General features: G+C 42.1%; 1 protein-coding gene across 1 annotated transcript in view; it reads left to right on the forward strand.

The window, feature by feature from the left end:
• Positions 1–378: 378 nt before the first annotated feature.
• The window catches only part of LOC145343788 (uncharacterized), an 81,514-nt gene continuing 58,491 nt past the window's right edge, over positions 379–23,401 (forward strand). Inside the window, exons 1-2 of the mRNA XM_080190122.1 lie at positions 379–1,115; positions 22,756–23,094. Coding sequence (XP_080046248.1) covers positions 1,004–1,115; positions 22,756–23,094 — 451 coding nt within the window. The 5' untranslated portion in view covers positions 379–1,003. The remainder of the gene's footprint in view (positions 1,116–22,755; positions 23,095–23,401) is intronic.

Consider the following 23,401-nt stretch of genomic DNA (forward strand, 5'->3'; position numbering starts at 1 on the left):
TTGTTTCAGAATTCTCTTGTGAAGTGTCTTGAGATATTTTATTAAGTCAAAGCAAAGCTATATAAACAACTTGATATTTGCTTAAAATCCATGACATTGTTATAATATTGAGCCTTTTGTTGTATTTGACATTCCACGTTGGTCTAAAAACAGCTTGATCTTCATGTGGTGCCGTTTTAGAATCATCACTGGATCAGTGAATGCTTTTGGAAGTAAACTCATTCCTCTGTAGCCTCTTCATTTATTCCTGTCACTTTGATTTTTTAAAAATTCATTTACTGGGGGTTTGGGCATCCCTGAGGGCAGTTAAGAGTTAACCACTTTGCTGTGAATCAACAGACCTGGTAAGGACAGAAGATTTCCCTAAAAGAAAGAGTTAAGGACAGAAAATTTCTTTCCCCTATGGCTTTTTACGACAATCGCAACATTTAATTGTCTAATTTTCTACTGAATTCAAAATTTAATCGAACCATGGTTGGATTTGAACCAGGGGCTCCCCAGGGATCACCATGGATTGGTTGCTCCGAGACAATACCACCGCCTCCCCATAATATCTCTTTCAGCCGCCTGCAACAACTGAGCAATTCACCCTTATCAACAATTCGGGGATTTCTGGTTCTTCTGGTCGCAAACAAACCCTGAAATGCAACAGAAATAAAATGGACTTGGTTATGATTACAGGCAAGAAGTAAGATTGTTTTCATGATGGTAAATGGAAATGCAGTGACATGTCGCTCATGTCATTTGAGGCTCTGACCACAGGGTTGTTTTGGAATATAGACAATGTTCCGGAGAATCTCAGTTCCTGAAACATCTTTGGTGCACTCTATTATTCATCACCAAGAACGTGTTAAGATTGCTGTTGTGAAGCGGTGACAGAGCTTATTGTGGCGACAGGATTGAAATGTTCAAATAGCACAGCAGTTCGGCTAGAGGAAGGAACCCTGTGAAAAATAAGGGAACGAAATCGAAACTAGACATATTTTCCTCTTTATTTTGTGAAATGGCTGCCCCGACGTTGCTGTTTAAAATCCAGGTCCAGTGGAGGTTGGGGGTTGGTGGTCGCTTCTTCCTATTTGGGGTTCTGCTTACTCTGTGGTTTGTCTCTCCGACAGGTAAAGGAACAATGTGGTGTGCGGCTTCTGTCCTGCAAATTGTCTTGTTTTAAAAGAAAAGTCGACCCACAAAATGGAGGCTTAACAATTAAAGCAGAATGATAAACTCTTCACAGCAATTGACCATTTTAAATAACGTTAGAACGTATATATGTGTATTTGTTACAGTCAATTCTTGTCATTGACAGTAAATCTGCTTGTGTGGAAAAAGAATACGAAATAATATCTTGTCCAGCCCCACCCATTCTCATCTTGTGGGGCCGTTGTTTATTTTTAAACAAAACGAGTTCAGGTTATTTTTAAATTTGTTTTAAATCAAAAGTGACCGTGAATGCCGTCATGAGAATATTTGCTGAATCCTTTAGTGAGGAGAAAAGTCTGCCCCAGTCGGAGTTCCAGTCCCGTAAGATGTCATATCTGAAATGATCTAAAGCACTAATTAATTTTTTTGGACCCGCTACCAAAGATAGCAAAGTAATTAAGATCAACAGTAAATGGTGTTCTAGCTGCTGACAATCTCAGTCTGCAAATTACTTGAAACCCTCTCTCGAATGAAATGGATTTGTGTTAAAGTGTGTCACGTTCCGCGCTTCCCAGAGCTCCAAAATATATCCGCACAAATTCTGCATTGTGTATAATTTCTCTCATCACTTCACGAGAAGCAGAATGTATGTATAATACACTGTATAGTTGGTACACATGCAGCAATGATGAGTTGCGTAGCACTATGGATTATACAGTAATTTCTCGCTTAATGGTGTAAGATGTTTTCCTGAAAAATGTAACTTTAAATCAAACAACTTGGAGTGAAGATTTTTCCCATTCAGTCTGTGTAAAAACTGCAGTCAGGTTCTGTAGGACTATTCATAGAATCATAGAACCCTACAGTGTAGAAAGAGGCCATTCGGCCCATCGAGTCTGCACGACCACAATCCCACTCAGGCCTACCCCCATATCCCTACATATTTTACCCACTACTCCCTCTGACCTACACACCTCAGGATACTAAGGAACAATTTTAGCATGGCCAATCAACCTAACCCGCACATCTTTGGACAGTGGGAGGAAACCGGAGCACCCGGAGGAAACCCACGCAGACATGAGGAGAATGCGCAGACTCCACACAGACAGTGACCTGAGCCGGGAATCGAACCCAGGTCCCTGGAGCTGTGAAGCAGCAGTGCTAACCACTGTGCTACCATGCCGCACATTCTGGTCAAAAAACCTTGAAATTCTGACATACCTTGACATTCTGGTCAAAAAATGTTATACTGTGTAAGCTGAAATACTGTACAGTACATTCCTAAATTCCTACATTTGCAAATAAAATAACCTTCAAAATATATAAAAAATAGGCTAACTTCTGATGCAGGCTGACTCCATCCCACATGCCACATCACTCTCAAGTTTCCCATAGACTCACCATCTCTCCTACTTGCCGCATCACTCTCCTCAACCTTTGCTGTTAATGAGGACTCAGGAGAGGGTTGATGAGATGGAAGGAAGAGGCAAGAGGGGCTCTGGATGGGAGAGTCAGGAAGGGAAGTGACAAGTGGGAGAGGGTTGGTCAGGAAAGTGGTGAGTGGGAGCATCTGGATGAGTGAAAGAGAGTCACAGTGAGGGAGAAAGGCTGTGTATTGGGTCTCACATGCCACTTCCAACAATACAGGTTCATGTGACTGGCAGAAGAGAGGGCTTGGACTGCCCTTGGACAGTAGGCAGCACAATAGCACAGTGGTTAGCACTGTTGTTTCACAGCTCCAGGGACCTGGGTTCGATTCTCGGCTTGGGTCACCGCCTGTGTGGAGTTTGCACATTCTCCTTGTGTCTGCGTGGGTTTCCTCTGGGTGTTCCGGTTTCCTCCCACAGTCCAAAGATGTGCGGGTTAGGTTGATTGGCTGTGCTAAAAAATTGCCCTTGGTGTCCTGAGATGTGTAGATTTGAGGGATTAGTGGGTAAATATGTAGGGATATAGGGGTAGGGCCTGGGTGGGATTGTGGTCGGTGCAGACTTGATGGGCCGAACGGCCTCTTTCTATACTCCAGCGATTCTATTCTATGCCCAGGTGACCAGAGTGGGGTGAAAACTAGACTGTGGAGGAGTGGCTGGATGTCACCAGAAGTACCACGTAATGTGAGTTGGTCAATGGCCAGCTCACAGCCAAATCCCTCTGGAGCTTTATAAACAGTGCTCTGCCCTGACTGCACTTCTTGCCTCAAGGCACCTTTGGCATGTGAAGCACTAATGCCTGAATTGACCTCATTTTGGACAGAATCTCTCATTGACCTGGCCCAAAACTGCCCTTGGGGGCCATAGCCCCACAGTCTAAGCCATCTTTTAGAGGGGTTTACTGTATTGGCTGTTGCTGCGCAACCTCCACTTGCACTTGCCAGCTGTCTGGACACATTGTGATGTTTCATCCTACCTCCAGAGGAGGCAGAGCTACGGCGGATGGCTGTCTACAAGGGAATCCTCCATTTCACCATCAGGAGAATGTTGTAAACAGCAAACCCATACAATGGAAAGTAAAATTAGTTCACAAACTCTTAGTCTGCCTGCATTTTCCGTGGCCTCGTGGAGTCTATGTTCTATAGTTATGTTGAGTTCAGAGGATGCAACCCATTTTTCATTATCTGAAAGGGCTGATCTGCAATTTTTGGTTGCACTTCAATCCCATACTCCAGATCCTGGCCACACAGGAAAGGAGGGGCATTGGCATTTATAAGAGGAATTTTCCAGGGTGTCCACGGGGGCATCTTTTACTCACTCAACCACTACAGAGACCATGAAAGACAACATGTAGTCAAAGAATGAAAGGAAGTTTTGTTAATTGCTAATGCATGCATCAGTGAATGCTGACTATCCTCTTTAACATAACAGTACGTGTGAGATTGATACACTCTTCTGAACACTTGAATGCCCCACCCAGCTTGTCACCCACATTGGAGGGTCCAATTACAACGTTACACATTATTACCTTAGCCAATAACGCTCTACCTGTCAGCAGGATTAGGAGATCATTGGTCCATTGCACCTGAAAATTCTTCCCTCGTTACTAGGAAACCTAACTTTGTTAATGCAGCAAATTCAAGAATATTTTCTTACACCTGCAAATTTTAATTGGTAAGAGGAGTCATTCTCTAGCCCAAATCCTCCTCACTTATCAGCTGCACCTGCCTCAGCAACCATGGATCAATGTAATCCCATATATTCCAAGCTCTGATTAGCTTGCAGCTGCTTCACTCAAGCTGATAAGCAAAACTGCTCCTTTGTCCCAAAAGAATTTGGTCTGTCTCATACTGTCTATATCCAACCATGCTGAGCAGTTAGTTCACTTGTTGGCCAAGATTCACAAGAAACAGATTAATAATACAGTTTAATTTTATAATACTTGGTTAAATTGTGGTTGTACAGGCAATACCGTTACATATTTTGTATTAGGCACATGGTGAATCCTTATTGTATACATAAGGCATCTTGTAATCTTCACCTTAACCTAGTCTATTTATTATAGTAAATTTAAAATGAGGGGCTTTTATACTAAGAGTTTTATATAACCCTTCTTCAGTCCCTGCTTTTGGCCTTTGGCCAGCCCAAGATAAGGCCACTAAACAGAGGTGTCCGAACACTTGTTCCTATGTCCTGGAGGGCGACTAGTTCCTTCGTATTCTTTCTTGCTCAACTTAACTGCCATCACTGGTGCTATCGCACAGGCATACTTAACTACATTGACCAGTGCCATCAATGCCAAGATCACCATAAAAAATATTGCAATCCCTTATAGGATTGATTTTCCACAGCACCCAGCCATCCACCCAAGGTAGACAATGGTGGTTATTTAATTTTCTCCACCTCTTTTCTGATGTGAGCAGCCAGATTAGTTATGTTTTCTGAACTAGTTTTTCCTCCTAGTGGAAACATCCCCTCCATGTCCACTCTACCCAGGCCTCACAGTGTCCTGTACGTTTCAATAAGATCCTCTAAACTCCAATGAGTACAAATCCAGAGTCCTCACCGTTCCTCATATGACAAGCTCTTCATTCCAGGGATCATTCTTGTGAACCTCTTCTGGACCCTTTCTAAGACCAGCACATCCTTCCTTAGATACGGGGCCCAACACTGCTCACAGTACTCCAAACGGGATCTGACCAAAGCTTTATACAGTCTCAGAAGTACAACACTGCTTTTGCATTCTAGCCCTCTCGACATGAATGCCAACATTGCATTTGCCTTCCTAACTGCTGACTGAACCTGCATGTTAACCTTAAAAGAATCTTGAACAAGGACTCTCGCTCCCAAAGGGAGAACGCTCCCATCGTGCTTCTGATTTCTTAATCCTTTTCCCATTTAGAAAATAGTCTATGTCTCCATTCCTCTTTCCAAAGTACATAATCTCACACTTCTCCACATTGTATTCCATCTGTCATTTCTTTGCCCACTCTCCTAGCTTGTTCAAGTACTTCTGTAGCCTCCTTGCTTCCTCAATACTACCTGTCCCTCTACATACCTTTGCAAGATTTGCAAACTTAGCAACAGTGCCTTTTTAGCTTCTCAAAAGTTCTTTTTTCCAAATCATGAATGTATATTGTGAAAAGTTGTGGACTCAGCACTGACCCCTGAGGCACACCACTAGTCACGGGCTGCTTTCCTGAATAAGACCCCTTTATCCCCACTCTCTGCCTTCTGCCAGTTGGTTAATCCTCTATCCAGGACAGGACTTACCCTTAACACCATGGGCTCTTAACTTATTGAACAGTCTCCTATGTGGCAACTTGTCAAAGGCCTTCTGGAAATCTAAATAAATCATGTCCACTTGTTTTCCTTTATCTAACTTCCTTGTTACCTCCTCAAAGAACTGTAACATATTTGTCAAACGTGACCTCTCTTTGATGAAGCAGTGCTGACTCAGTCCTATTTTATCATGCACTTCCAAGTACTTTGCGATCACATCTTTAATAATGGACTCTAAAATCTTGCCAATAACCAAAATCAAGCTAACCAGCCTATAATTTCCCATCTACTGCCTCCTTCTCTTCTTAAACAGCAGTGTTACATTATTGACTTTCCTGACCTCCCTGTTTCCAGCGATTCCTGAAAGATCGCCACCAATGCCTTCACAATTTCCTCAGTTGTTCCTGTTAGAACCCTGGGGTATAATCCATCTGGTCCAGATTATTTATCCATCTTCAGACCTTTCAGTTTCCCCAGAACCTTCTCCTTAGTGATGGCCACTGTACTCATCTGTGCCCCTGATTCTTCTGGAGCTGTTGCATCTCACTGGTGACTTCCACCATAAAGACTGATACATAGTAACTATTCAGTTCCTCTACTATTTCTTTGTTTCCTATTATCACTTCTCTAGCCTCAGTTTTCAGTGGTCCAATGTCTATTTTTGTTTCTCTCTTACCTTTTATATATTGAAAATCTCTTTCTATCTTCTTTTATGGACTCGTAAGGTGACATAATTTTCACCTTAACCTAGTCTACTTATTATAGTAAATTTAAAATGAGGGGCTTTTGTACTCAGAGTTTTATATAACCCTTCTTCAGTCCCTGCTTTTGGCCTTTGGCCAGCCCAAGATGAGGCCACTAAACAGAGGTGTCCCAGCACTTGTTGCTACATCCTGGAGTACAACTGGACCCTTTGTATTATCCTTTCTTGCTCAACTTAACAGCCATTACTGGTGCTATCGCTTCTGTGGACATGGGCAGTCTTGCACAGGCACACTTAACTACATTGATCAGTGCCATCAATACCAAGATCACCATGAAAAATATTGCAACCTTGTAGGATTGATGTTTCCACACCACCCAGCCATTCTCACAACCATTGTGGTGGTTGTTTAATTTTCTCCATCTCTTCTGATGTGACCAGTCGGATCAGCTATGTTTTCTGAACTGTCGGGTATGTAGGTGCAACACTCTGACCCAATCACTCCATATGTCCCACCCCTCGCTGCCAAGACATAATCCGATGCCAGTCAGTTGCTAGGGCAGTAGCTGTATTATTGGCAACTTGTTCCAAAATGGAGCGCAATATTATAATCTCTCGCATTATTTTAGGCTCTCCATATTGGGGAAGCAGTACACTAATGAATTGTTCTATTTCTGAAATTGCTCATCGATGTCGTGGCAAGGGAGGGAGTTTGTGAATATGGTATATGTATGGGAGCACATATCCAAAGTAGCATGACCCCTTCCATCCAATAGGGAGCCAAGGATATGCTTTGTCTCCACAGATCCAGTAAGTACCAGTAAGTGTTGCATAAGGTTTGCAGCCTTTAAAGTTATAGGATACGTTAAACGACTGGTCTCCTTTGGGTGGACTCCAGCTATTCTGACCTACTTTGTAGTTGCCTTCACTTATCCCTAAATTTTTCCCAGGGCCTTTCAGATTCTCCACACAGCAAGTCCCTTTTGGTTTCAGGTTTGGCTGAGTCAAAATCAGATTAGGGGCTGACTTTTACAGATTATAAATGGGTGTGTACCCCCTCATATAACCTATCTTCCCTGCACAGTCCCTACCGCTATGGAACTTTCTCCATCCAAATCCTTGTATGGTCAAATCCTGGGATGTGGTGTCCATGGTATCTAGCCTCCTGAGATACCTGATCTGCCATTATCAACTCTGACCATGTTAGGGGTGTTGGCTGTAAAGATATTCCTTCTCCCACTTGGATAGGAATATGTGAACAAACCCAACACTTTGACTGGTTAATCATCTTTGCATATGTATGTGCCATATATAGATATGTGTTCATATGTTCCTCTCCAGAAGGATGAAACATCCCAAATATTGGCTGTACTTCAGCCAGTATCTGTATGTTCAATACTAAAATGAGAAAAATACGGGTTCATTATAACAGTCTGTACAACTTCTGTTTTACAGTCTACACACAATTGTTGGTCAATGTCAAGTAATAACAAAACTTATTTACAAAACTTGTATAATCACCATGCCACACTTTGTACATGCTGTCAATGTGATTTGCTTCTACATTGGGATATGTCTGGTCAATCTTTATTGGAGCTGTGCCTTGTAGTTGTGGCAGGTCAGGGATATTCTGTGCACATAATCTGTAATATAATCCAGTGTTCTTATGGCCTTAAAATTAGTAATCAGAAGAAACTTAATCTATTCACACACTCTCTACTGCTATTATAATAAATCACTTTCACCAGGTCAGATTCGCTATCTTGGGGTTTCTCACTAGGATAAGGTTTTAACTGAGTCCTGTGTCTCCACTGCGGGCCACGCTTCTCATTAATCAGGTCACATGTCTACCCTGTAACTACTACATCAAAAGGCCCTTTGCAGTGAGTTCCTAATCCCTTTTTGTCTGCCAAGAGTTTCACCATTACCTTATCTCCTCCTGTAGGTGACTTAGGAGTACTTTCTCCTGCCAGCTTAGTCCAATCTCTGTGCTGCTGCTGCGTGATTACCTGCTTTTTGAGAAAATGCACACCATCAATTAAGTCCCTCATACATTGAAAGACTGTTTCTTGGTTTATTTCTAATTCTGCTGCACCTGTGATTTCTTCCTGTGGGAGGTGCATTGCTCTCCCTGCATCAGCTCAAAGGGATTACTTGTGTTCCAGGAACAGGAGTGGCCCTTTGACATAGTAATATTACAGGCAAGGCCTGCTCCCAGTTGTTTCCTTCTTCCAAGATAGCCTTGGCCAAACTGTTCTTTAGTGTTCGATTCATCCTCTCCACCATCCCTGAACTCTAAGGATGATATAATATGTGAATTCTCTGCTTTATTCCCAACGTTCAACAGACCTTTTTCAAAACTCTCCCTGTGAAGTACGTTCCTTGATCAGAATTGAATTGAAGAGGCATTCCCCTTCTATTGTTTTAGCTGTGACATTTTTACATGGGACTGCTTCAACCCGTTGAGTAAGCTGATCTACAGTACGTCTTTCCCTATACCCATGGTAACAGTCCTGCAAAATCCATTTGCAAGTTTTCCCATGATCTTTTCAATGTGGCTGACTCTTCATTTAATCTTGCTCCTGGTTCACTAGGAGCACACTGTAGGCACCTTTGACAAAATTTCACTCTCCTTTCCATTACCAACATTTTTTAATAAATCAAGCATTCTGTCCCTGCTTATGTGTGATATTCTGTGATAAAATGTCAGCAACGGATACTGTATTACTTGAAGAACTATTACTTTCCCCGCTCTCCTCCATATTCTATCATGGCCTTTCAGCCCTCCATCATTTTTCAATTGTTCCTTCTCTTCATCTGCTTGTTCCTGCACTTGCGTAACATCAATACCTGAGTTGTCCTCAACTGCTACAGCTTCTAACCCTACAGGCTATGTCCACTCCGAATCCTATTCTACTAAGGCCTTTGCCGCATGGTCAGCAAAATGATTTCCTTCCTGTACTTTATGTTAAAACGCAATCAGTGACAACTTTGTATTGGATGAAATGTGACCAATGATAACAGGGTGTAAGGGTCAGCTCTTTCAGTAAACCATGGAACTAACTACAGAATGATGTAGTGGTCAGCTGACTCACTATAAATAAGAACTTGTTTGGAATTGTGGAGAGCTTGGAGTGGCCCAAGTAATGAAGTTTCTTTATTAAACTCTTTATTTGATTTATAAGTTGGAGTAACTTTTTTGTTATATTTAATCATTTGCATTTGAAGAGTTCCTTCCAATGAATCATTGGTAGCAGAGCAAACCCATCATAGCTTGATGTTTGGTTTTGAAGAAGTGCGACAACCATGGCAGAAGGTAGAAGTAAGCTGATGGGATTTGATTGTACCCCTGTCTTTTTCAGGTGCCAAACCATTTCGGCAATGGAAGGCAGAGATGGAAATGTGGACTCTGGTCACCACAAGACTGAAGAAAAGCAAGGCGTAGCATTAGCTTTATCACTTCCAATTACGTACAAGATAAGACGCAAAGTATATTCCAATTGGACAGCAGATGCCCTAAATAGAGAAGAAAGACTATAGATCCTGCTACAAAACTTAGATGAGTTTTACCAGAAATTTGAGTTCTTGGAGAATTATGAAGGATGGTTGGTGATGTTTGGCAGGATTAGGAGACAAGAAAGCGAATCCATGCAAGAGTAAATCATGGATTTTAATAGGGGCCGCAACAGGCTAATGAAATTTAATTTGGAGATTCCAGATGCAGTATTGGCCTTTAAGTTGTTGGACTGTGCATGTCTGTTGCATATAGGTGCTCCTTAAGTAATGACTGGAATACAATTAAGGGGAGCAGAGCCCGTCTTTGCTTAAATGGCAGCATCATTAAAAAAGTTTTTTGGGGAACAATCCTTCCCCGTCACCTTGTTCAATACAGACCGGAATGCCATAGTGCCCAGAATGAAGGAGTCAGTAGTGACTCAACCATGTGCCAGACCGAATGGTAGGCGAAGGCCTTTAAACAGAGAGAGTTACGTCAGTAACAGACCTAGTAATGAAAGCAGTTGTAACCAATTTGAAAATAGGAAAAGAAGATGCACATGGGAAACTAATAAAAGACATTTAAATTGAAGGAATGTAGAAGGATTGTGAATCACTGTTTCCAATGCAGTTGTCCCATACACTACATTGTAAACTGTCTGAAAAGAAGAATTCATGTCTTTGAAACCACATGACATAGAATACGTGGAAACCAACAGTGACAAGGATAAGGACCAGGGAGGCATTGTTTTGGTGGAAGAAAATTTGAGTCACGTAATGAGCATCCTGATGCTAGACTCTTTCAACTGTGCTGTTTTAGATAATGGATATACATCCACTATCTGTGGTCAGGATTGGCTAAATTGCTATTTAGGGTGTCTTGATCACAAAGACCGAAAGAAAGTAAAAGAGCATGATAGTTCCACCTGCCTTAGATTTGAAGATGCCAACAGTCTAACATCCTTGTAGGATTGTGGGAATCAGTTTATTTGTAAGTACAATGTAGTTTCCAGTGATATACTTTTGTTAAGCAGGTCTGCTATGAAGAACGCTCAGGTAACCATCAATTGATATCAAAGCAGCACTTCTGCTAGGTGAAACATTTCAGAGAAAAGTTTTTTTGAGGCCGCCCAAAGAAACAGTAAACAGGGACATTTGTGGAAATTAAACAAATGCGTATATGGCTTAAGTGATGCATCAAGGGTTTGGTATTTACATAAGAACATAAGAAATAGGAGCAGGAGTAGGCCATCTAGCCCTTCGAGCCTGCCCCGCCATTCAATAAGATCATGGCTGATCTGTTGTGGCTCAGTTCCACTTTCCCGCCCTCTCCCCATAACCCTTAATCCCCTCTCTTATCAAGAACCCATCAACCTGCTTCTTAAAAATATTTAGCGAGGCAGCCTCCACCACTTCAACGGGCAGAGAATTCCAGAGATTCACCACCCTTTGAGTGAAGAAGTTCCTCCTCAACTCCGTTCTAAACCGCCTCCCCTTTATCTTGAGGCTGTGCCCCCTAGTCCTACTGTCTTTTTTGAGCGGGAAGAGTCTCTCCACCTCTATCCTATCCATCCCATTCATCATCTTATACGTCTCAATGAGATCTCCCCTCATTCTTCTAAACTCTAACGAGTACAAGCCTAGTTTATTCAGCCTCTCCTCATAGCTCAATCCCCTCAACTCCGGTATCAGCCTAGTAAACCTCCTCTGCACTCCCTCCAGGGCCAAAATATCCTTGCGCAGGTGCGGCGCCCAAAACTGCACACAGTACTCCAGCTGCGGCCTCACCAATGCCCTATACAGCTGCAGCAAGACCTCCCTACTTTTATATTCAATCCCCCGCGCTATGAAGGCCAGCATCCCATTAGCCTTCCTGACCACCTGCTGCACCTGCAAGCTGGGTTTTTGCGACTCATGCACAAGGACCCCGAGGTCCCTCTGCACCGTTGCCTGCTGCAGTTTTTCGCCACGTAAGTAATAGTCCTTCCTACCATTCTTCCTACCAAAGTGGACCACCTCACACTTGCCAACATTGCTGAAAGACTGACTGAGTCCAGTTAAAAGTAGATCCAGCAATGTTTTATTGGAAGGCTAAAGGAAAATTATCTGGAATTTTTGTGATGCATGTGGATGATTTCCGATGGAGTGGCACAGAAGAATTTGAAAAAAGGGTAATTGAGAAGCTAAAAACAGATTTTAAAGTAGGGAGTCAAGCAGCTAGTACCTTTTGATATCTTGGTCTTGATATTCAACAAAGTACCTCTGGTGTAACAATGAGTCAACAGGGATATCTAAACAGTATTGATCCCATTCCCATCACTAGAAAAAGGTCAATGGAAAAAGAGGAACAGGCCCACAAAAAAAGAAACAGAAGAGTATGGTGGGACAGTTAAATTGGCTAGGCACATAGACAAGACCACTTGGGAGCTATAATATCCTGGAGTTCAGTAATATGTTGAAGCACACCACAGTCAGAGAGATCTTGCAGGCTAATAAAACATTAAACAAGGTACAGTTAGAGAAATATGTGATTAAATTCCCAGCACCAGGAGAACCGAAAGATATGAGGTTGGTTATGTTTAGCGATACTTCATGTGCCAGTCTACCAGATAGACATTCAAGCTGTGCTGGATTCATAATGTTCCTGGTAGGTAAGGAAGGAAAATGTTGCCCCTTGGCCTGGAAAGCAAAGAAAATAAAAAGGGTAGTCAAAAGCACATTGGTGGCTGAAACCTTAGCATTGGTGGAGGCATTAGATATAGGGATACATTTGTCTGACACATTAACAGAATTTTTTTTATGGGCACATCGGGCAAGAAAGTATCAACTGAGAGTTATGTGGACAATCGGTCTTTATGGGACACTCAACAGAAGGTGTAACAGAAAAACGACCAAGAATTGATATGGCCAGCATTAAACAAATGCTGGAAAACAGGGAAGTTTCCAAAGTGAACTGGGTCGGTGAAAATCTACAGGTATCTGAGTGTTTTACAAAAAGGGGTGCAGGTACTGGAAAGTTATTAAGAATACTGGAAGATGGTTGTCATAAACTATTTTGAGAAAAAAATTAAAATAAAGGGAATCTGTTCGAATGTAACCAGTGACAACTTTACATTGGATGTAATGTGACCAATGATAACAAGCTGTAAGGGTCTGCGGACCCAGTATACCATGGAACCGATTACAGAATGATGTAATAGTCTGCTCGTCAGCTGGCTCACTACAAATATTTAGAATTGTGGAGAACTTGGAGTGGCCCACAGCAAGGCCACTCCAAGTTTGGAGTAATGAAATTTCTTTACTAAACTCTTCCTTTGATTTATAAGTTGGAGTAAGTTTTGTTACATTTTTATTGTCTGCATTTGAGGAGTTCCTTCTGATGAAACACTTCATTCTCAACTTTTCAGTGAGCTTGAATCTTTAATACCTCTACCTCTAAAGGAACATGGCTGCTTGGAGTAACTTTCTCATTAAAGTCTCATACTGTATGTGTCCCCCATTTGAAGTCACAAAATCAAGGCTGTGCCAAGCTGCCATGTAATCATGCACAACTCCAAAAGCATAATGGCTGTCAGTAAAAACGTTAACCTTCTTTCCTCTGCTTCACTCTAACATTTTAGTAAAAGCTATCAGTTCTGCTACTTGTCCTGAATCAGTTCCCAGGATCTGCTCCCCTGCAATCATCTCCTCCTTTTCATTCAGTACTGCCCATGCTGTACGGGGTTTCCCATTAACATCTTTTTGCACCATCTACCATTTGGTTAATTACCCCTTCTCCTGCTAGTGGTTCCTCTGCTAAGCATTCACTTGCCCCTTCATTTAATTCTGCAACACATTCGTGTTCTGTTTCCTATACAATCGATCCATCTGCAGGATTTTCCCTGATATCTCTGCTGATTGCTACATGCTTATCTCCCGGTAAGAGATTCACAGATTTTACATAACTTTCCACAAAATTCCTGCAGTAATTACAAATATCTTCAATACCTGTCTGACTCCTTTTCTGGTGAAAGACCTCACCTTCTCCCAGTATAGTGAAATTTCTTATTTTTTCCCCAAATTCTATAACATAACATCTTTGAAACAGAAATTAAACCTTGCAATTTCATCCCAGGCAGTAACTTATTTTGATAGCTTGTTCTTATCTTAAATAACATCATTTCTTACTTAGTGTTTTTCTCATCTCTTCTTTCTTTAAAAAATTTTGTCCATTTATCCATAAGGATATATTGGCCTTGGAGGGAGTGCAGAGGAGGTTCACTAGGCTGATCCCAGAGATGAGGGGGTTGGACTATGAAGAGAGACTAAATAGACTAGGTCTGTACTCGTTGGAGTTTAGAAGGATGAGGGGGGATCTTATAGAGACATATAAGATAATGAAGGGGATGGATAAGGTAGAGGTAGAGAGGTTCTTCCCGCTTAGAAAGGATAGCAAAATTAGAGGGCACAGCCTCAAGATAAGGGGGGGGAGCAGTTTAGATCAGAGCTGAGGAGGAACTTCTTCACTCAAAGCGTGGTGAACCTCTGGAATTCTCTGCCCGTTGAAGTGGTGGAGGCTATCTCGCTGAATATATTTAAGTCACAGGTAGATAGGTTTTGGATGGACAGGGGAATTAAGGGTTATGGGGAGAAAGCAGGAAAGTGGAACTGATCCACTTCAGATCAGCCATGATCTTATAGAATGGCGGGGCAGGCTGGATGGCCTACTCCTGCTCCTATTTCTTATGTTCTTATAACTATCACCTAAACAGTATCTTACCTTTTAGAATCAATGTAAATTACTATTTTTATCATCATTGTTTTTTCCCATCAAATGAATCCCATTTAATTCTGTCCTCATCTGTTTACTACCAGCCCTTCTATAACATATCTTTTATTATCCTGTTCACTTCCCTTAACTCATTTATTCCATTCGATTATTTCCCTCATCTCTTACTATAATAAGATACAATTTTCAATCTCTCCATATTCAAAGTGTACAATAGTGTGTGCAGGCCATCTGAACTACTTCTCTCAGTCTTACGACTGGTTCACTAACTTTGAACACCTGTACCACACATTCTGACCAGACTGCTGTTAAGTCACTTATCATTATCCGACAGCCTTAAGACTGGAACTGTCACCAAAAGGTGTTCAAAAGAGATGACTATAAGCTGGCACTCCTCCTCCGATTCTCTCTAAATGCTCTCCCCCTTTACGCTTATAATTTTTACGATATTGAAAACCCACAAATAAATTCTCAAATGTCCTAAAGCTACTGTTTGAATCAGTCTATCATTTGATCCTCACTCAGCCTCTTAGGAACTGCTCTGCACAATTTTGTTGCTCCTCGTCTCTCACAACTTCTGATCTCTCTCTCTGCGGCGCACAGCAAGCTGGCTGCCAGCTTGTTCCTTCTCACCTTTGCCTCCCCTCATTGGTTTGTGGCGCTCCAGACCGATTAACTTCACTTTGCCTCTCTCTCACCAAGAACGCGTTAAAATTGCTGTTGTGAAGCGGTGATAGAGCTTATTGTGGTGACAGGATTGAAATACTGTGAAACACAGTATAGGACTGAAATAGCACAGCAGTTCGGCCAGAGGAAGGAATCATGTGAACAGGAGAATAACAAAATGGAAAGTAAGATTATTTTCCTCTTTATTTTGTGAAATGGCTGCCCCGATGTCGCCGGATAAAATCCACGTCCAGCGGAGGTTTGGGGCTGGTGGTCACTTCTTCCTGTTTGGGGTTCTGCTTACTGTGTGGTTTGTCTCTCCGACAGGTAAAGGAACAATGTGGTGTGCGGCTTCTGTCCTGCAAATTGTCTTCTTTCAAAAGAAAAGTTGACCACAAAACGGAAGCTTAACTTAAAGCAGAAATATAAACTCTTCTCCGGAACTGACCATTTTAAACAACTTTAAAACTTGTGTATTTGTTGCAGTCAGTTCTTGTCATTGACAGTAAATCTACTTGTGTGGAAAAAGTTAGAAAATAATATTTTGTCCAGTCCCACCCATTGTCTTCCTGTTGGGTAAATGTTTAGTTTTAAAATAACCTGAATTTGTTTTGTTTAAAACTTGGTTGAAGTCAAAAGTGACCGTCAATGCCGTCTTAAGAATATTTACTGAATCCATTAGTGAGGAAAGCCTGGCCCAGTCGGAGTTCCAATCCCGTAAGGTGCCATATCTGAAAGCTACTAATTCGGTTATTGGACCCAAGACAGCAAGGTAATTAGGATCAGTAGTCAATGCTGTCGTAGTTGGTGACAAACTCAGGCTGCAAATGAATACTAAAACAAACTTGAAACCCTCTCTCAAATTAAATGGATACTTAATTAAATTGTGTTAGGTTCTGTGCTTCCTTGAGCTCCAAAATATATCACACTTTAAACTCAAATTCTGCATTGTGTGTAATTTCTCTCATCACTTCATGAGAAGCAGAATGTGTATATATAACACAATGTATATTTGGTACACATGCAGCAATAATGAGTTGTGTCTCATGATGGATTATACAGTATTTTCTCGCTTAAATGTTTTCCTGAAAAGTGCAACTTCAAGTCAAACAACTTCGAGTGAAGATTTTTCCCATTGCAACCAGTGTAAAAACTGCAGTCAGGTTCTGTAGGACGATTCTGGTCAAAAAAAAGTTATACCCTGTAAGCTGAAATACTATACAGTACATTTCTAAATTCCTGCATTTGCAAAGAAAATAACCTTCAAAATATAAAAGAAACAGGCTAACTCCTACGTGCCTCACGAAGGCTGACTCCATCCCACAGGCCTTGTCACTCTCAAGCTTCCTGCAGACTCACCATCTCTCCTACTTGCCTCGTCACTTTCCTCAACCTTTGCTGTGAGTGAGGACTCAGGACAAGATTGGTGAGATGGAAGGAGGGGACAAATGGGGCTCTGGATGGGAGAGTCAGGAAGGGAAGTGACAGGTGGGAGAGGATTGGACAAAAAGGTGGTGAGTGGGAGTGTCTGGATGAGTGGAAGAGAGTCACAGTGAGCGGATGAGGCTGCTCAGGATAGCATTAATTGAGTGTCACATGCCACTTCCACCAATATAGTTTCATGTGACGAGCAGAAGAGAGGGTTTGGGGTGACAAGAGCCAGTGTATGCTGGACTATGGAGGATGTCACCAGGAGTATCATGTGATGTGAGTCGGTCAATGCCCAGCTCACAGCCAAATCCCTCTGGAGCCTTAAAAACATTTGTGTTCAGCCCTGACTGCACCTTGTGTTGAGGCGACCCTGGCATGTGAAGCACTCATGTCTGAATTGACCTCTTTTTGGACAGAATTTCTCATTGGCCTGGCCCAAAACTGCCCTTGGGGGCCACAGCCCCACAGTGTAAGCCATCTTTCGGAGGGGTTTACTGTATGGGCTTGTCACCCACATTTGATGGTCCAATTACAATATTACACAATATTACCTGATCTAATAACGCTCTACCTGCCAGCAGGATTAGGAGATCATTGGCCCATTGCACTCTAAACTTCTTCCCGCATTACTAGGAAGTCTAACTATGTAAATGCAGTAAGTTCAAGAATATTTTCTAATGCCTGAAAATTTTAATTGGCAGGAGGAGTCATTACTCTTGTCAAATCCCGCCTCACACATCAATTTGAGAGACTGCACCAGTCTCACCAATGTACTCCCATACATTCCAAGCCCTGATTAGCTTGCAGCTGCTTCACTCAAGCTGATAAGCAAAACTGCTCCTCTATGCTCCTTTATCCGAAAAGAATTTGGTCTGTCTCATACTGTCTATGTCCCATCATGCTGAGCGGGTAGTTAGTTTGTTGGCCAGGATTCACAGGAAACACATTAATAATACAGTTTGATTCCATAATATTTCCTAAATTGTGGTTATACAGACTATACCTTTGTATGTATTGTATCAGGCACATGGTGACTCTTTATTCTATATATAAGGCACCTTGTAATTTTCACCTTAACCTAGTTTACTTAAAGTAAATTTGAAATGAGGGCTTTTTATACCAAGAGTTTTATATTATCCTTCTTCAGCATCCAGTTTAGAGGACTTCCTCATTGGTTTGCTCTTGGGTCTGACCAAGGTGGACCTAATGGGTCTAGCATTGGGCAGTTGAGAGCTCTGTTTATTCTGACTGGCTGGCAAGTTTGGCAAGATGCAACAAATGGTTTGCCCCAGGGATCAGTGCTGGACAGGCTAGATCTACATCCATCATAGTTTAAAAGAATAAGAGATAACTTGCTTGAAACATAGACAATCCAGAGGGGTCTGGACAAAATGGAAACGGAGAAGATGGGTGGGATATTTTGGCCGCACTCACCCTAAGGCTAGAAAATCCTGCCCGAAGTCAACAGCCATTTGCATGGTCCATGTTTAATTTGATTTATTATTGTCACATGTATTAGGATACACTGAAAAATAATGTTTCTTGCATGCTACAAAGAAAAAGCATACCGTTCATAGAGAAGGAAACGAGAGTGTGCAGAGTGTAGTGCTACAGTCATAGTTAGGGTGTAGGGAAAGATCAACTTAATGCAACGTAGCTCCATTCAAAAGTCTGATGGCAGCAGGGAAAAAGCTGTTCTGGAGTTGGTTGATATGTGATCTTTTGTATCTTTTTTCTGACGGGAGAAGGTGGAAGAAAGAATGCCTGGTGTGCATGGGGTCCTTAATTATGCTGGCTGCTTTGCTGAGGCAGAAGAAAGTGTAGACAGAGTCAATGAATTGGAGGCTGGTTTGTGTAACGGATTGGTCTACTTTCACGACCTTTTGTGGTATTGGTCAGAGCAGGAGATATACCAAACTGTGATACAACCAGAAAGAATGCTTTCTATAGTGCATCTGTAAAAGTGGGAGAGAGCCATAACTGACGTGCCAAATTTCCTTAGTCTTCTGAGAAAGTAGAGATGTTGGTGGGCTTTCTTAACTGTAGTGTTGGCATGGGGAGACCAGGACAGGAAATTGGTGATCCAACCACTACGATTCATGTGGAGGGTGGAATGGGAATATTCCACCTGATGTTTCCTCTTGTGGGAGAATCCAGAAATCGGAGTCATTGTTTTAAAAATAAGGGGTTGTCCAGTTAAAATGGAAGAGATGAGGTGAAATTTATTCTGAGGATTGTAGGTCTTTGAAATCTCTTCTGAAAAGGTGGTAGAAGCAGAGTCTGTATATTTTTATTGCAGAAGTGGACAGATTCTTGGTAAACAAGGGATGATAGGTTACTGGGGGAGGCAGAATATAGATTTGAGGTTACTATCAGATCAGCCACCATCTACAAGGCACAAGTCAGGAGTGTGATGGAATCAAAAGACAAATGCTGGAAAATCTTAGCAGGTTTGACAGCATCTGTAAGGAGAGAAAGAGCTGACGTTGAGAAGATGGGCCTTTGTCAGCACTCCCCACTTGTCTGGATGGGTGTAACTCCAACAACACTCAAGAAGTTTGACACCATCCCAGACAAAGCAGGCCACTTAATTGGCATCACCTCTACAACGTTCAATCTCTTTACCACCGATGCTCCGTAGCAGCAGTGTGTGCTATCCACAAAATGCCCTGTAGCAATTCACCAAAAGTCCTTAAATAGTACCTTCCAAACCCATGACCACTTCCATCCAGAAGAGCAAGGTCAGTAGATACATGGGAATATCACCCATCTGCATGTTCCCCTCCAAACCACTCACCATCCTGACTTGGAAATATATCACCATTCCTTCACAGTCACTGGTTCAAAACCCTGGAATTCCCTCCCTAACAGCATTGTGGGTCAACCCACAGCATGTGGACTGCAGCAATTTGAGAAGGCAGCTCACCACCACCACCTTCTCAAGGGCAACTAGGGATGGATAATAAATGCTGGCCAGCAGTGGAGCCCACATCCCACAAATGAACAAAAAAATGCCATGATCTTATGAAAAGGCAGAGCAGGCTCGAGGAACCAAAAGGCCTACTCCTGCTCTTTGTTTGAATGTTCTGTCTTCTGTGATTGCATTTTTGCCCAGTAGTCGCTGGAGATGGTGCACAGGTTGTCCACCAGTAAGCTGGCAGCACAGTGGTTAGCACTGCTGCCTCACAACGCCAAACACCTGAGTTCGGTTCCTGGCTTGGGCCACTATCTGTGCGGAGTCGCATGGTCTCTCCGTGTCTGCCCGAGTTTCCTTCAGGTGTTCTGGTTTCCTTCTGCAGTCCGAAAGACATGCTAGTTAAGTGCATTGGCCATGTTAACATCTCCCGACAGGAGTGTGGCATCTGGGGGATCTTCACAGTAACTTCATTTCAGTGTTAATGTAAGTCTACTTGTGACAATAATAAACTTTAAACTTAAAAAACTGGAGGCCTTGCCTGACTGTTGGTGCTGGAGGGGCTAAAGAGCATCATCACTCCCAAAGTGCTATTTTAATCTGCTAAGTTTCTGTTAAAGTTTAATTGGTTGTGTTGAAATAATGAAGATTACCCCATAAGGGTGGATCAGAAATGTATTTGTTTTATTCTCTAATTTATTTTTAAAAAGTACACAGAGACCTCTAGAATACAGGCAGGAACTTATTACATAGAATTATTTCCAGAATACAATTACATAATTCAATATTAAGTGAAAGATTGGCATCCAGTTTCCTGTTTCACCATTAGGCTTCCAAATAAATAAACACTCCTGCCCCCATCTAAACTCGAGAGTCATTGTCACTGACATCAAATCAACATTCAACTAACTGTGGTAAAATTGAAATAAATGGAAATCAGAGAAAAACATTCTACTGGTTGGAGTAACACCAAGATCCTGTTTTTGTAGTTGGAGTTTCAGAACATTGCAACAGGAATTCCTCAGGATAATGTCTCAGGCTGTATCATCTTCAGTTTCCACATCAATGACTTTCCACCACCATGTGGTTAGAATTGGTGGTGCTTGCTAACGATTGTGCCGTATTCAGCACCATTTGCAACACGTCCGTATCCACGTGCAGCAAGACCTGGATGCGGTTTGGGACGATATTTGGCAAGTAATGTTCATGTCATGTGTGCAACGCAATGGCCATCTCCAACCAGACAGAGTCCAGTTATGTCCCCCTAACATTAAACAGTATTACCATCTTGGAATCCCCCCACTATCAACATTCTGGGATTGCCATTGACCAGAAACTGAACTAGTCATATAAGTATAGTAACATAAACAGGAAATCAGAAGCTGGGAATTCCATAGTGGGTAACTCCTCTCCTAGTTCCCCTTTTGCATCAGATCATATGACGTAGGAGCAGATGTAGACCATTTGGCCCATTGAGTCTGCTCCGGCATTGATTGACTTGACAATTTCTAAGGTTCAGCGCTCTGCGTTCGGCTTGGTTTGATAATAATCAAGTCAACTCCGGATAGAAGATTTATACCTTTATTCTTTTACGACGTTGGAGCTCGTTTTCCTTAGGGTGGGCAGGCATCAGTGGTCCCGCACACCCAGGCAAAACTAACTTCTTTGTTCTACTTTTCCCAAACACTTATTCCAGTCTGTAGGCGGGCTTCCAGAGCATTAGCCTATTACAACTTATCCCCGACTCTTTTACACCAATAGAGCGGTGGTATAGCTGCGTGCACAGTTCATAATGTTCTGAAAACCAATCAAATCTGTACACACTCTCATCACAATAAATCCTTACATAACAGTTAAAACACTTGGTACTAAGTACAGCTAGACTACAGAGTGTGATTAATGGCACTTCTGCATACGTGCAGGACAGCATGTTCACAGCATGAGATTACAAACTATACATAAACCTTATGGCTTTTATATTCTCAGACTGACCTAATACGACAATCCTCAACCCCACTTTCCAACCTTACAACTCTTTGCAGTAAGTAAGTCTACAGATTCACTACCCTCTTGAGAAACAAAAAATCCTCCTCATCTGTCTTAAAAGGGTGACCTCTTTCTGTGATTGTGCCCTGTGGCCCTAGACTCTCCCACAGGGGGAAACAATCTCTCCACCTCTACCCGCTCAAGCCCCTTGAGAATCCAATATGTCTCAATAAGATCGCCTCCTTCTTCTAAATTCCAATGAGTACAATCCCAAATTACTCAACCTCTCCTCACAAGAAAACCTCTACATGCCTGAGACCAACCTAGTGAACCTTCTTTGGACTACCTCCAATGCCAGCATATCGTTCCTCAGATAAAAGGACCAAAACTGTTTCCAGGATTCCAGGAATTCCTTGCCCAGAGAGCTGTGCCATATATTTGAGGCTGAGTTATACATGGTTTTGACTGACAAGGGAATCAAAGTTTTGAGGTCCAGACAGGCAAGTGGAGTTAAAGGCATGGCTTTCCAAACTGGAGGGGTTACAAGTTGTGATCCTGGGGTGCAAGCTCTTCAGCAGCAATGTGTGCTATTTGAAACTATACCAAATCAAAATCCAGAAATCCTTCTCTCACATTATGGGTGTATCCACACTAGACAGACTGCAACAATTCAAGAAGGTAACTCACCACCACTTTCTTGAGGGAAATTAGGTATTGTCAGCTAATGGTGTCTTAGCCGGGGGTTTCCACATCCCATTAACATATTTTTTAAAAATCACATTAGGGAATTGTAGATATGATTTGGGTATAATTACTTCATTGCAGTGTTTTGAAGATGCGTATCTGAAGTGCTACTGTTCCGCTTTCAATAGTTCATTTTGAATCTCTTATTTCTAGCTTTGACAATTGAACAATTGCACTAATATTTAATGCTCTGTTTATTTAGAAACTTTGAAATTGACAATATTTGCAAACCCAAAGAGTGTCTTAGTGAATGAAGATATTTCCCTGGAATGTAAATTTTCTGGCTATGATGCAGCAGGCTTCAACCTAACAAAAGTAGGTGTCCAATGGCTTGGGCCCAACAGTCAGGATATCTATGCCTTTAACGGAGGAACCGTTACTTCAAAAAGAACTGGAGCAAACATACCAAGAGAGGCATTAGAGAAAGGAGATGCTTCACTTCATCTTCCGAAGATACAGCTTACTGAAGAAGGGGAGTACACTTGTATTGTGTTTGTCACACCTGATAAGGTAGAAAAGAAATCAAGATTGGAAGTCTCAGGTAAGACCCTCTGTAATGCTATTTCTGGTGTTAGGGAAATGCTAAGCTAGAGCTGTAAAATAAGCAGGCTGCAATTGGATTCAGTGGCTCCTTGGGTTGATACATTACTTTTTCATCTGTGAAGCCTGAGGACATGATCTTATTGCCTCGCCACAACGATCAACTGCCGCAGTGAGCCAGTAAGGTTGTGTGCGGGATGAAAAATCCAGTTTGGTCCACACACTGGCAACAAACACAGCTGATCTCCACCAGCAGAGACCAGGTGCCATGGCCTCACTGGGGAGGCTCATGAGGCCATCTGAACCCC

Source organism: Carcharhinus amblyrhynchos, chromosome 6, assembly GCF_965287045.1.
Source record: "Carcharhinus amblyrhynchos chromosome 6, sCarAmb.v2.hapA, whole genome shotgun sequence".
NCBI lineage: Eukaryota > Metazoa > Chordata > Chondrichthyes > Carcharhiniformes > Carcharhinidae > Carcharhinus > Carcharhinus amblyrhynchos.